At 41.6% G+C, this 15,592-nt stretch overlaps 1 protein-coding gene across 1 annotated transcript; it reads right to left on the bottom strand.

Moving 5' to 3' along the window:
• Positions 1-10: 10 nt before the first annotated feature.
• Positions 11-14,692, bottom strand: LOC311129149 (cholinephosphotransferase 1). The gene is made up of 8 exons (XM_084161449.1): positions 14,207-14,692; positions 9,778-9,925; positions 9,388-9,529; positions 7,478-7,562; positions 6,669-6,800; positions 2,666-2,824; positions 2,236-2,361; positions 11-2,025 (listed from the first exon to the last, which is right to left on the bottom strand). Exons 1-8 carry the CDS (start codon positions 14,444-14,446, stop codon positions 1,909-1,911), a joined length of 1,149 nt encoding a protein of 382 aa, XP_084017575.1. The 5' UTR covers positions 14,447-14,692; the 3' UTR covers positions 11-1,908.
• Positions 14,693-15,592: the final 900 nt, after the last annotated feature.

Below are 15,592 nucleotides of genomic sequence, written 5' to 3'. Positions count from 1 at the left end.
ATTTCTTGAATGGAAAATATTTATTTATTACAATCATTTTGAACTTGTTAGTATAAAGTTGTTTTACTTGTATTGAACAGTGCAATACCATGTTAAAATTGAGCGTGTGGCCTTTTCAATGCATAGTTTCAAAGTTCACCTGGAGTTCAAACCCTGATTGAACAAAAAACGGGTGGCTAACATATGGTTGGCTGTTATTTCCAGACTGAAAGTCATGTAATCTGAAGGCTCTCATTAGAATTCTACCCACCAATATCTGCAAGTCAAAATGTAATTTTTAGGGACATTTTCTTTATGGTATGGTGGGCATATTCCTAGAGTAGGGGTTCTTGATTTACTTATCTCTTTGTTCCAATATAGTTACATTAAACATGGCCACAGGGGCAAAACATCCCCAAAATAATACATCCACACCTCTTCCAGCACCGTTGCATCCCTTTGTCTATCCTAAAGTCCAGCAATGACCAAACAACAATGCATTCAGCTATGCCCCGAAACAGTTCAGAATCATACTGTTCAACAATAACCACAAATCATTGAGTTTAATGTACCAAATGCATTCCCCTATACATATTCTAAATGTGTGATGAAAAAAAAGATGATTCCAATACAGAATTATAGTAAACAGTAAAATAAGTTCCAGTACAACGTTATTTCTTAGTGTTCCGTATATTGTCCGATACTACAACCATAAATACTGGTTCCATAATTATGCTTTCTGCAATTGATGCAGAAAATACAAACATTTTAGTACTTGTTCCTAAACTGCTTCAAATATTCACGGAAATTAAAGAAAAACAGAAAAGGATTCAAATAAACATTTAAGGCGCCAAACAGAATTCTGTACAATCAAAGAATTAGCCCTTTAGGGAGAAGAACGTTGAAAGCAGACGGGACTCTGGCGTTAACGCATCATCAACATGACTACTAGGACTTCACCTGGAGTAGAGTTGAGGTTACGGAGGGTGTTGAAAAAAGTAAATTATGTTGGATACACTGTAGACTGGAGGGGGATTCACAGTCAGATGGAAGCACTTGTAGAAGAAATGTCACTGTTTTCAGCATTAACCCAGACCCTTGCCCCTTCTTCACCTGCAGTCCTTGACAATTAGCGTACCATACCTCATTAGGAATGTCTCATTCTACTACAAACTTCATTTTGGAAGTTATGAGGTTGAAAGGTTGATTTATTTTGAATTTCCTAGCCCTGATTAAGTTAATTTCATGTCGGATTGGGTCTCATTCATTAAATAAATAAACATACATGACTAATGAACGATTTCAAGAGCTACAATATCAATTTTGGGCAATGATCAAACATGTTATATTGGGTTGAGTTATCACATTGTTTTTAACAAGAGGCTGTTAAGTACAGAGACAGAGGAGTCTAGTACTGTAGCCTCTAACCTTACAGCATTGAGTATAGGTCAATTAGAAATGAGCATGAAAGGAATATGTACAATCAAGGGGGAAAAACACAAAGCAACTCCTTTATCTGATCACTGAGAAACATTATTCAAACTTTGCCCAAACATTTATTGTAGCTTTTACCCATAGTGTATGATTTAGTCTGAATTGAATGACATTTATCAAATCTGAGTCTCTGATTATCTCAGATAGTGATTACTTCCTATATGGAGACAAAGGAAAACCAACCAACTTATTTCCATGAAGGCTGCACTGCACTCATCCAGTGAGATACAGACCAGTGTGTGTTAACCTTGATAATGGCTCTAATCAGGGGTGGTTATGTCATTCCTGTCATTACTCTAGCGTTAGAGACAAACTTTAGTCAGAGGTGGTCACTGTGTCAAGGCTGCTGAGGTTTGGGGTGGAGGGGACCTCTTTATCATAGTCTGCTTTCAAGAGCGGGGCGGCGTCCTCCGCCTTCTTCTGCCGGGCAAAACGTCAGTCGCGTCTGGGGGAAGCCTGCGCTGTGATGCTGAACACGTGAATGCGCAGGTGAGAGGCGATCTGGATGCACACGCCTGTGCAGTAGCGCATCAAGTCAATCAACGACAGGACCTGTGGAGGAAATACAAGGACCGACATGAGAAATGTACATAGGGCCTAGAGTTGTTCCTGGTCAGTTTGTGGTTAGGGGAAACTCCTGGTCCTATCTATATGGAAGACATCAACTGAAATGGGTTGAAAATGACACCAGACCTGTATTAAAACATTGGTTTGATGAGAGAACTACAGAATCGTGAAGACAAATCTGGGGTGGGAACTCACCATGGCGATCCAGAGGACTATGTGCTCGTCGATGAAGCTGTTGAAGTACTGGTTGAGGAACAGGAGGCCAGGCCCAATGAAAGCTGTGTCCGGGAGATAAAGCTCACTCTTGGTCATGTGGGCCACCTGACACAAGGACAGAGGAACACATGTGGAACATACCGGTATTGGAGGAGGAGCAGAGAGCTAATGAATGAGCTGTCAATACCGGTATGGCTTGTACAGTTACATATGGGTGAGGTCCCATTGATGAGAGAGGAAAAGCATTCATTACTTGCTTGATAAGACACTCCAGACAGAAAGAAAAACAATGTTTTTTAAAAAGAATTTCCCTTCAGGCAGTAGAGTCAGTAGACTAGAGATATTAATAGATTGGAAGATGACAGCAAAGTAAGAAAGTGAAGAGTATTTATTTAAATGGAGCACTCACAACTAGCTTGTTGGAGATCTTGGCAACGACCATGCCGAAAGTCAGGATGTAGAGGCAGGGGTGCAGCTCAAAAAGCTTGCTGGATGACTTCTTGAAGATGATGAAGGCCAGTGTAAGGATGAGGCCGATGTGCATACCTGGTGTCAGCACACTGGTGTCCTAAGCAACACACAGCAACATATTAAATAACTGAATTGTTAACCTAGAATAGAAGCCAACATTTTTTGATTGTCCTAAAATGTACAGTGCCTTCAAATCAAATCAAGCTTTATTTATACAGCACGTCAGACATGGAATGCAATGCAATGTCTTTACAGAAAAACCCCTGAATATAAAACAATGAAATTAAAAGATGAAATATTTACTACACAACAAACATAAGTGTTAAGATCTCTTTTAAATATGTCCACAGTTTCAGCTCCCCTCAGGTTGTCTGGCAGGCTATTCCAGAGGCTGGGGGCATAATAACTAAAGGCTGCCTCTCCATGCTTCTTGGTCCTAGGCTTTGGGATAGTTAAAAGGCCAGTGCCAGAGGACCTGAGGGACCTACTGGGTACATAACTTAAAAGCACTTAGAAAATATTCACATTTTTTTGTTACTAGGGCTGTGGCGGTCACGGAATTTCGTTAGCCGGTGATTGTCAAGCAAATAACTTCCGGTCTCACGGTAATTGACCGTTAATTAACATAAACATATTTAGCATCTCCTGGCTTCCACACACAGCCTACAAGCCACTGATGCAGACCTTTGGAACATCTACATAAATCCATGTAATATAGCCTACACCTTCACAATAAATCCATTATTTATTTTAGACAGGTCTAAAGAAACATGATATTCAGAAGAACAGAATAGCATACTCTGAGTTGTCCTTTTGTTAGGTCCTGATCTGGCTATGCCATATGGCTGTGGGCTACACTCATTTAGCAGACAAGATTTGCTTAGAATTCCATGGCATTATTTTATAGTATGAAGAATACAATTGAACAAAGCTGATTAAAATAGAAAGGATATTTTCTCCAAACGATTTGAGGGAGTGCGCACATACGGCTATTCTGTGTTGAGCGGTTAACAAAGAAATAGGTACTCCTATATGCTTAATTTAGAGTTATTTATGTAACTTTAGTTGTGATAAAAACGTTGGGCTATATGTTTTGATTTTTAATACATTCTAAGGCTGCATGATGCAACTCGAATGATGATTTTTAAAAAGTTGCATGAAAGGCATGAGCTCTGCTTTGTTTTTTTGTGCAGGCTGTACACACTTCATCAGTCTCTCATGAACAATTTGACAACCACTTATACTTGATAATGCCTTGAATTTCCCGGCAGCATAATGTGTGGCCGTAATGCCCCCTAAAAAAATCCATGCCTTTTGCGGCCAGTGGCCGTTTTGCTCTTGGGCTGAATATAATAATTTTAATTCCCTTCTCCCTACGTGCTCAGAAGCACCTTTCACTCACATGGCTCTCCGTCACATAACCGGGTCTTTCTCACAGGCTACAAGTGAAGACCGACACGTCGGGGACGCAACTGCGCGCGTCCTTATCCAATTCAGAGGCGCTTATTGAAGATATTGGAAGAACTGTCCACATTTAATTTTTGTCAGCCAACAAGATGACTAGGCCTAACGAACAGCAAAAGCACTAGCCTATGTCAATCTACTATCCCCCATAGTACAAAAGTTGACCTATTCTGTGTGAGAAATAAATATTTCAAAACATAGTCTGGGACAGTTGTGGGATGCGATAGATCCCAAATTAATACAACCACTAGCATAAAAAAAACTTTTTTACGCAACGAGGCTGACGCAACAGATCAGAACATTTAGCTTAAAATGTTGATAAACTATTAGGCTATTTCTTCACATTATAAGCGCAGCAATGTGCACACGGCAGTAGGCTTTAAGCACAAATGTTCCATTAGCAGGAAAACACCATTATCAAAAGTGACCGCAAATGAGATTATGCATGTTATGCTTTTATTATAAAGGTGAATTTTTATGGTGAACATTATCTTTCCCAAACTTGAAACTCACATGCTGCGTATTAATGCCAGTTAGGCTCTACACCCATTGTAAAGCGGATGCTTAATTTTAAAGAAGTTATTTGGCCACTTTAGTTGTAATACAAACCTTAACAAAACATTTAGGCCTATGGGCTAGGCTACATGAGGTGTGAGACTATGATTTTCAAAGACATTTGCATTGATGTCAGAGTGATTAGAGGGACAATAGAGTGCTGAGTACCAGGCAGCTAGCAAGTTTGGTAGGCTACTAATGACCATCAACAGCATCAGTGCTTGGAGAAGCCTAATTACCATGACATGGAATTTGACTGCCTTCATGACCCGTGACCGCCGGTGTGGTGGTAATATGGTCACCGTAACAGCCCTAGTTTTTACAGCCTGATTTTAAAATTGATTACATTTAGATTTTCTGTCACTGGCCTACACACAATACACCATAATGTCAAAGTGGAATTCTATTTTTAATTTTATTTAAACTAATTAATAAAACATGAAAAGTCTTGAGTTAATAAGTATTCAACCCCTTTTATGGCAAGCCTAAATAAGTTCAGGGGTAAAACATTTGCTGAAAAGGTAACATAATAAGTTGCATGAACTCACTTGTGTGCAATAATAGTGTTTAACATGATTTTTCAATGACTACCTCATCTCTGTACCCTACACATACAATTAATTGTAAAGTCCCTCAGTCGAGCAGTGAATTTCAAACACAGATTCAACCACAAAGACCAGGGAGGTATTCCAATGCCCCGCAAAGAAGGGCACCTATTGGTAGAATTGGTCCAAAAAAATTACACTGAATATCCCTTTGAGCATGGCAAAGTTATTAATTACACTTTGGATGGATGGTGTATGAATACACCCAGTCACTACAAAGATACAGGCGTCCTTCCTAACTCAGTTGCCGGAGAGGAAGGGATTTCACCATGAGGCCAATGGTGATTTTAAAACAGTTAAAGAGTTTAATGGCTGTGATAGGACAAAACTGAGGATGGATCAACAACATCGTTGTTACTCCACAATACTAGCCTAATTGACAGAGTGAAAAGAAGGAGTAAAAATATTCCAAAACATGCATCCTATTTGCGACAAGGCACTAAAGTAATACTGCAAAAAATGTTGCAAAGCAATTAACTTTTTGTCCTGAATACAAAGTGTTATGTTTGGGGCAAATCCAATCCAACACATTACTGAGTACCACTCTCCATATTTTCAAACATAGTGGTGGCTGCATCATGTTATGGGTATGCTTGCAATCGTTAAGGACTGGGGAGTTTTTCAGGATAGAAAATAAACGGAATGGAGCTAAGCACATGCAAAATCCTAGAGGAAAACTTGGTTCAGTCTGCTTTCCACCAGACACTGGGAGATTAATTCACCTTTCAGCAGGACAATAACCTAAAACACAAGGCCAAATCTACACTGGAGGTGCTTACCAAGAAGACTGTGAATGTTCCTGAGTGGCCAAGTTACAGTTTTGACTTATATCTACCTGAAAATCTATAGCAAGACCTGAAAATGGTTGTCTAGCCATGATAAACAACCAATTTGGTAGAGCTTGAAGAATTTAGAAAATAATAATAGCAAATGTTGCACAATCCAGGTGTGGAAAGCTCTTAAGAGACTCACAGCTGTAATCGTTGCCAAAGGTGCTTCTACAAAGTATTGACTCAGGGGCGTGAATACTTATGTAAATAAGATATTTCTACATTTCATTTTCAATACATTAACAAAAATGTCAAAAAACATGTTTTCACTTTGCCATTATGGGGTACTGTGTGTAAAAATAAATAAATCAGTTTTGAATTCATTGTAACAACAAAATGTGGAATAAGTCAAGGGGTATGAATACTTTCTGAAGGCACTGTATGCTAAATTTTACTACCACGTCCGCTGTTTAGGCTTAAGTGTAATTAAAAAAACACTAATCAACCCAAATATTTAGCTAAAAACATGTCATTACATAATACTTACAGCCACAGTGGAGCCATTCTTGCCGACGCCCCCGTTGAGGATGACATGGAAGTAGTTATAGCAGGAGAACACGGCTCCCCCAATAATGCCCAAGATGGGGAAGGTTTGCAGCTTCACCCCAAGGACGGGCAACTACAAGAGGGTAAAACAACCAATAGTTTCAGTTAACAGAACTAATCAACTTCTGTCACAGCAGCTAGCGTTGTTTACACCAGTAAGCTGTGGGTGGGTGGGGCATGCTGCTGAGGCCATGATGGAAGGAGAAGCCAATAATATTGCGTGGTGACATCAGCTGTTTGCTAGCCAGATCATGTGATCATGTCTACGCCACGGTGGATTAGCTACCCATAATTACCTTCTTCTCACTTCTGATTGTGACGTTTAGTCGTTAAGCCTCCACAGGCTGCACAGAGTGAAAGTGAAACAAAAGGACTATTTAATGACTAGTAGTCAGATTTTTGTTGTGGGGTTGGTTGGTTATACAGTACATGTTAAGGATTGGTTGTGTTGTCTTATGGTGCCAAATGTTGGTGTAACATTTGTGTTGTCATATAGTGCCAAATGTTGGTGTAAAATGTGTCGTCATATAGTGCCAAATGTTGGTGTAAAATTTGTGTCGTCATATAGTGCCAAATGTTGGTGTAAAATTTGTGTCGTCATATAGTGCCAAATGTTGGTGTAAAATTTCGAAGTCTACAAATCCTATGGCTTAGATGCCAGAAAAGGAAAGAGAGAAAGAGTGTATGAGTGGGTATGGGAGTGTGTGTTAGGTTTGTGTGCATGGATGGATAAGTGTATTGGAGCCATACCCTGTAGTCCCAAAGGGCCACTCCACCAAAAGCTGACATCACATACATGACAACGATGGCAATCTGGACCTCCGTCACATCAACCCTGGGTGGAGAGAATTTATACAACTCATAGATCAGAACCAGACTGTATATTTTATGAAGCACGATGGACTAGCTCTGGATAAGAGCGTCTGCTAAATGACTAAAAATGTAAAAAATGTAAAAAAACTAGACTTAAGTACTACAGTGAGGGAAAAAAGTATTTGATCCTGCTGATTTTGTACGTTTGCCCACTGACAAAGAAATTATCAGTCTATAATTTTAATGGTAGGTTTATTTGAACAGTGAGAGACAGAATAACAACAAAAAAATCCAGAAAAACGCATGTCAAAAATGTTATAAATTGATTTGCATTTTAATGAGGGAAATAAGTATTTGACCCCTCTGCAAAACGTGACTTAGTACTTGGTGGCAAAACCCTTGTTGGCAATCACAGAGGTCAGATGTTTCTTGTAGTTGGCCACCAGGTTTGCACACATCTCAGGAGGGATTTTGTCCCACTCCTCTTTGCAGATCTTCTCCAAGTCATTAAGGTTTCGAGGCTGACGTTTGGCAACATGAAACTTCAGCTCCCTCCACAGATTTTCTATGGGATTAAGGTCTGGAGACTGGCTAGGCCACTCCAGGACCTTAATGTGCTTCTTCTTGAGCCACTCCTTTGTTGCCTTGGCCGTGTGTTTTGGGTCATTGTCATGCTGGAATACCCATCCACGACCCATTTTCAATGCCCTGGCTGAGGGAAGGAGGTTCTCACCCAAGATTTGACGGTACATGGCCCCGTCCATCGTCCCTTTGATGCGGTGAAGTTGTCCTGTCCCCTTAGCAGAAAAACACCCCCAAAGCATAATGTTTCCACATCCATGTTTGACGGTGGGGATGGTGTTCTTGGGGTCATAGGCAGCATTCCTCCTCCTCCAAACACGGCGAGTTGAGTTGATGCCAAAGAGCTCGATTTTGGTCTCATCTGACCACAACACTTTCACCCAGTTCTCCTCTGAATCATTCAGATGTTCATTGGCAAACTTCAGACGGGCATGTATATGTGCTTTCTTGAGCAGGGGGACCTTGCGGGCGCTGCAGGATTTCAGTCCTTCACGGCGTAGTGTGTTACCAATTGTTTTCTTGGTGACTATGGTCCCAGCTGCCTTGAGATCATTGACAAGATCCTCCCGTGTAGTTCTGGGCTGATTCCTCACCGTTCTCATGATCATTGCAACTCCACGAGGTGAGATCTTGCATGGAGCCCCAGGCCGAGGGAGATTGACAGTTCTTTTGTGTTTCTTCCATTTGCGAATAATCACACCAACTGTTGTCACCTTCTCACCAAGCTGCTTGGCGATGGTCTTGTAGCCCATTCCAGCCTTGTGTAGGTCTACAATCTTGTCCATGACATCCTTGGAGAGCTCTTTGGTCTTGGCCATGGTGGAGAGTTTGGAATCTGATTGATTGATTGCTTCTGTGGACAGGTGTCTTTTATTCAGGTAACAAGCTGAGATTAGGAGCACTCCCTTTAAGAGTGTGCTCCTAATCTCAGCTCGTTACCTGTATAAAAGACACCTGGGAGCCAGAAATCTTTCTGATTGAGAGGGGGTCAAATACTTATTTCCCTCATTAAAATGCAAATCAATTTATAACATTTTTGACATGCGTCTTTCTGGATTTTTTTGTGGTTATTCTGTCTCTCACTGTTCAAATAAACCTACCATTAAAATTATAGACTGATCATTTCTTTGTCAGTGGGCAAACGTACAAAATCAGCAGGGGATCAAATACTTTTTCCCCTCACTGTACGTCAAAAACAAACAGTAGTCGTTATCTGCCCAGCAACAGGTAAACAAATAATATAATTGGGCATCATTCCTACTTACAGGCCAAAGCGCAGTGTTCCGGAAACATAGGTTTGCCAGTGTGCACAGAAGAACATGAACATCCCCACAAAGCCACTGAAGAACATCCAATCAGGGTAGCTTCCTATCCCACAGGATATACATGTTCCCACGGCAACAAACACTGCAGAGAGAGAGAGCGGGAGAAAGTTGAGAACTAATGAGTAACGATGTATCATACTTCTGAGGCATAGAACAATGTATGTTGTCAGTCAATATGATACACTGGTTGCTATGATGCTAAACACTAAATGTAGTCTAGTCCAGACTCTAGACAAAAGTACAGGGGAGCCCACTGCTTGAAATACACTTGGTCAGGTACTGTAAAGCAACACAAATTAAAACTGGCAAAAAAAAACTTTGGGCCCGCACCTGTGGAGACAGCATCACAGCCGTGGTCAAAGAGCTCCCCCAGCGCAGAGCTGCTGTTGGTCCTCCGGGCCTGCTTCCCATCGATAGCATCCAGCGACTGATAGATGAACAGGCCCAACGCACTCAGGATGAAGGCCCATGCTGGAGCCTGGAGAGAGGAAGGGAGACGGAGGGAGGGAAGGAGGGAGAGCGAGAAATGGAGGGAGAGAAATTTGATTAAACAAGGGGATGGAATAACCTGGTTTCTATTTCTACTAGGACATAAGCTTTTCCTTCACCATCACCCGTTGAAGGGAAAGGTCTCGGTCTTTGTCTTCTGACTGTGAGTAAACAAACAGACTTGTTTACATGAGACAATCAGTGACCAAATCAAATCAGTGAAGATTGAAGAAAGCCATGACACACATTGGGGAAAGTTATCTTATTTTGAGTCACTTCTTGCGAAACAGAGAGTTGCTTGTGTTTGACAAGTTGAGATGTTTTACTATAACCTCCCGAGTTGCGCAGTGGTTTAAGGCACTGCATCGCAGTGCTAGCTGTGCCACTAGAGATGGTTCGAATCCAGGCTCTGTCGTAGCCAGCCGCGACCGGGAGACCCATGGGGCGGCGCACAATTGGCCCAGCGTCGTCCAGGGTAGGGGAGGGAATGGCCAGCAGGGATGTAGCTCAGTTGGTAGAGCATGGCGTTTGCAACGCCAGGGTTGTGGGTTCGATTCCCACGGGGGGCCAGTATGAAAAAAAAAAATGTATGCACTCACTTAACTGTAAGTCGCTCTGGATAAGAGCATCTGCTAAATGACTAAAAATGTAAAAAAATAATAATAATTAAACATTTCCTTCAACACATTTTCTAGAAAACAGCTGTAGTAAGCATAAATAACGTGTTTTCCCTTGAAAGACAAATCAGTATAAGGACATGCAGCTAATGACTGAAAGAAAACAAGTGCCAAGCACAAACAACACATGAGACACGTGTCTTCATCCAGCCTGGAATGCTTTTTATACAGGGGACTTATTCAGGGGACCCTCCCAACCCCCACCATACACACGTCAAAGTATGATAAAGGCAAGATGAACTCTACTGGGTGAGTTCCTACCACTGGGACTTCAAGTATTACCAGCCATTTGGACATCAGGGGTGAACCAACACTCAGTGTTTATCATCCCTCTACACAACAATGTACCAGTAGCTTAGCCAGAAATGTGTGGGTGGGTGGGCCTCCAGAAATTTGGGTGGGACAATTTATTTTCTTTAAATAAATAAACACTTTTTTATTTTTTTATTTAGGAAAACAGCTAACTTATTTTATTTTATTAACCCGTCCACCACCCGTCCTCCAGACGTGATGCTTGGCATTCAGGCCAAAGAGTTCAATCTTGGTTTCATCAGACTAAAAAATCTTGTTTTTCATGGTCTGAGTGTCCTTTGGGTGCCTTTTGGCAAACTCCAAGCGGGCTGTCGTGTGCCTTTTACTGAGGAGTGGCTTCCGTCTGGCCACTCTACCATAAAGGCCTGATTGGTGGAGTGCTGCGGAGATGGTTGTCCTTCTGGAAGGTTTTCCCAACTCCACAGAGGAACTCTGGAGCTCTAGGAAGAGTCTTGGTGGTTCCAAACTTATAATAATAATGGAGGCCACTGTGTTCTTGGGGACCTCCAATGCTGCAGAATTTATTTTGTACCCTTCCCGAGATCTGTGCCTCGACACAGTCCTGTCTCGGAGCTCTACAGACAATTCCTTCGACCTCACGGCTTGGTTTTTGCACATACATGCACCGTCAACTGTGGGACCTTCTATAGACAGGTGTGTGCCTTTCCAAATCATGTCCAATCAATTGAATTTACCACAGGTGGACTCCAATTAAGTTGTAGAAACATCTCAAGGATGATCAATGGAAACAGGATGCACTTGAGCTCAATTTTGTGTCTCTTAGCAAAGGGTCTGAATACTTAGGTAAATAAGGTATCTGTTTTTTTATTTGTAATAAATGTACAAAACATTCTAAAAACCTGTTTTTGATTGTCATTAAAGGGTATTGTGTGTAGATTGATGAGGAATTGTATTTTTTAAAATCCATTTTAGAATAAGGCTGTAACGTAACAAAATGTGGAAAAATTCAAGGGGTCTGAATACTTTCCAAATGCACTGTATAGCCATAGAAGCACAGTGACATATGCCTCAATGCAGTCATATTCATGGCTTATTGGGGGTGTGGCTTTCAGTTAGTTATTTTGGGCCACCCATCCCATGAGTGAATGTCATTCCACTTAATCTAAATGCCATTCCAGTGCACTGCTTGCTATGAATTCTAGCTGATGGTGTTTGCATGTTTAGGTAAAAAGGCAAATAATGTCCCGTTTAGAACACTGACAGTAGAGAGCATACTTGTATTTTTTTGTTGCCTAATCTGATACGGTGGGCCTGGCTCCGCAGTAGGTGACCTGGGCCCACCCGTGCCTACGCGCCTGCAATGTACTGTGCTGTACTGACCGAACTCTGTTATCTCTCTATACAACTCTGTAATTATCTCTCTGCACAACTCTGTTCTCTACACAACTCTTTCCTTTCTACACACAGTGTTCCCTCTCTCTACACAACACCGTGTTCTCTCTCTCTCTCTACACAACACTGTGTTCTCTCTCTCTCTCTACACAACACTGTGTTCTCTCTCTCTCTCTCTACACAACACCGTGTTCTCTCTCTCTCTCTCTACACAACACCGTGTTCTCCCTCTCTCTCTCTACACAACACCGTGTTCTCTCTCTCTCTACAAAACACAGTGTTCTCTCTCTCTCTCTACACAACACCGTGTTCTCTCTCTCTCTCTCTACACAACACCGTGTTCTCCCTCTCTCTCTCTACACAACACCGTGTTCTCTCTCTCTCTACAAAACACAGTGTTCTCTCTCTCTCTCTACAAAACACCGTGTTCTCTCTCTCTCTCTACACAAAACCGTGTTCTCTCTCTCTCTCTACACAAAACCGTGTTCTCTCTCTCTCTCTACACAAAACCGTGTTCTCTCTCTCTACACAACACTGTGTTCTCTCTCTCTACACAACACTGTGTTCTCTCTCTCTACACAACACAGTGTTCTCTCTCTACAACACTGCACTTGTCTAACTGTTAACTCTCTACACAACACTGTACTAACTGTGTTCTCTCGACAGAACACTGTACTGTATTGGCCTAACTGTGTGTTTGTCCCATTGGTTTGTCCACCACAGCTATTTTGACCGTTTTTCTCTCTCCTAAAACACTGTAATGTTTTCTCTTTCTAGATATCCTTCTGTTCTCCAGTCCCTTCCTCTGCCAACAACAACAAACTGCTCTTCAGTAACCCCTGTCCCTGTCCTAAAAAGCCCTTTCTGTATACAGGTAGTCATCTTAGTTAAATGGCTCTCAGGCTAGTTCTGTATTGAGTATAGGCATACAGGGCCACCCTTGACATCTTTTCAGTTGGCCAGTGACAGTGGTGTATGCTGCAGCTTATGTCCAGGCCAGGTAGCCCTTTCATCTAGTTATTCAAAGCTGTACTGTACTGTATACAGAATGCAGATGGAGACAGGTTGCATGTGAGTCCATGGCTGCATTGACACAACAGCTTGTGCTGCATATAAAATGCCCTTGTTGAATTGTCTGCTGCACAAACCTGCCTGGAGCTTGATGGAATCTGGACTTTGTGTCAGTGGTGAGATTTCAATCTGTACTGTGGGATGGGTGGACAAAGGTATAGAACTGATAAACATACTGTAACACATATCTGAATACCTGACAGGCACACGCCTGAAAGCACCCTATACAAAGGAAGGAAAAGAAGCCAAACAGGTAATGGGTAGATTCACACACCCTCTCTCTCTTCAGAGAATCGACCTAAGTGGACGACAGGTCATAGTATGAACACGTGACATGGTTAAAACCTAGGTATTCCCCTGTTTTTGGTTTGCTGAAGTTGTATACCTATTGTTATCTATATTTGCTTATTTTACATGATCCAATCAAAGTTCAAACTTGCAATAGGTAAAGTGAATATTACTTTAGTTTTCCTTGAACAAACATTCTGCCACACGTACTCCTTACCTTTAATTACTATTCGCTTGATTTATGAGTGGCTACGCAAACAGGGTGGCAACTTTTTGACACCAACTCTTATTTGGCATTTTAAATCAAGCAAATGTAGTAAGTCAACAACAATAGTCTATTAGCCAACAACAAACTTTCAAGGAACAAAACATTTGATAGTGGACTGTGCACATTTTCCACCGAATATTCTGATGATTTGAGCAGTTGTACAGTAATAATAGCGCTGTAACGTTACATGGATTCGAGTTGCAACACTGTTACACATGATCTCAGAGAGTTACAATGCCGTCATGGGGTGTAGCTACATGGCTACTCGAAAGTTTCCCCCCCAAGGTCGCAAAGCACTTACCTCCTCTGTTGCGGTTGGACAGTAAAACACCAACACTACAGTTGTGACTATATTTATTACCAGTCCAATTATAGTCAGAGTATTAGGCGCTACCCAGGTTGGAATTTGTTGGACCAGCCAATTCCAATATATCTGACAAGGAGGTTCGAAAAGGGATCGACCCGAGGCACTATATTTGTGCTCCTCTAGCCGCTTGAGTTGTGCGGCTGACAGCGGCTCCGGCCACAAGAAATGTGGCATTGTTTTCAGCTTCGGCGCTACGATACGTAGCCTATCACCCAGCGATACTCTTGACGTTCCTGTGGGTTTCAGGCACTGCTATCTTCTCGCGACCGCCCAGAAAATACTTGCTCATTTGGCAGTTATGTGTGAATAGTCCTTTTTCTAGAGCGGAACCATGAGTTGTCGATATTTTTTCCGTTTGTGATTGAGAATTGCGTTTCAGCAGGAAGCAAGTCTCCGGAAAGGAATGAGGCCGGGAATTTCAAATGAAATGTAGTCCTTTGACCGCTAGGAGCAGTGAACTACAACTGCAGTAGGCTACTGAAGCTTCGTGGCTCCGTTGAATGTAACATTGTAACATTTTATTCTGTAGTTGCCCTGCGGTTGCAACATTTGTGAGTGCACTCTGGAGTGAATATGGCGTGTTCTTTAAACATCTTAATACTGGAATTATTTTCCTATTGTGTACTGTAGAAACTTGTTTTAGAAAATATTTACACATCAATAAAGGATGATATGTTACATGTTTTTATTTTATTCCAGGAGTCATACATTACAAATTGAAGATGAAAGCATGCGCAGATGGCCTGACAGCTAGGAATATACCCAAGCCTCAAGTACAGTATGAGCACAGAAAGCACAATGTGTCATGCAGTGTAAGGCTAAAACAAAGTATGGATAACTGTCTGAAAGCCCAAATCTCAACATTAGTCAGACAACTATACTTTTCATACTCCAAGAACAGAATATGAAATCAGCAAATCCTAATGTGAAGCATGTTAAAGGGACTGATGAAATACCGTCGCTTCTCATTGCAAATCACCTGGTCAGATAGGTTTTAATATTTGTATCTTTTGAATTTCAATCTTTAAATCACAAGACATTGCATTACAGACATGAAGCCATATTGTTTATACATTTCAACATTAGCCCCCTCCCCCAAACACACTTCCCAATCCCAACAGAGACAAAAATGTCCAGATAGGTGGACATTACGTCCTACTGTACATTTCCCGCACTACTCATCTCAAATAAAAAGCTACAGCCAAAACACTGCCAACATGCAACTGAGCTTAAACAGAGCCTTTTGAATACTAGGAGATGACACAAAGCTGGTGATGACTTGGCTTCTTTTATGGTAACTAGCTCCATAACCGCAAACAG

This window comes from Coregonus lavaretus, assembly GCF_964263955.1.
Source record: "Coregonus lavaretus genome assembly, chromosome: 5".
Taxonomy (NCBI): domain Eukaryota; kingdom Metazoa; phylum Chordata; class Actinopteri; order Salmoniformes; family Salmonidae; genus Coregonus; species Coregonus lavaretus.
Note: the sequence above shows the minus strand (reverse complement) of the source record. Positions and strands in the feature narration are given on the sequence as shown.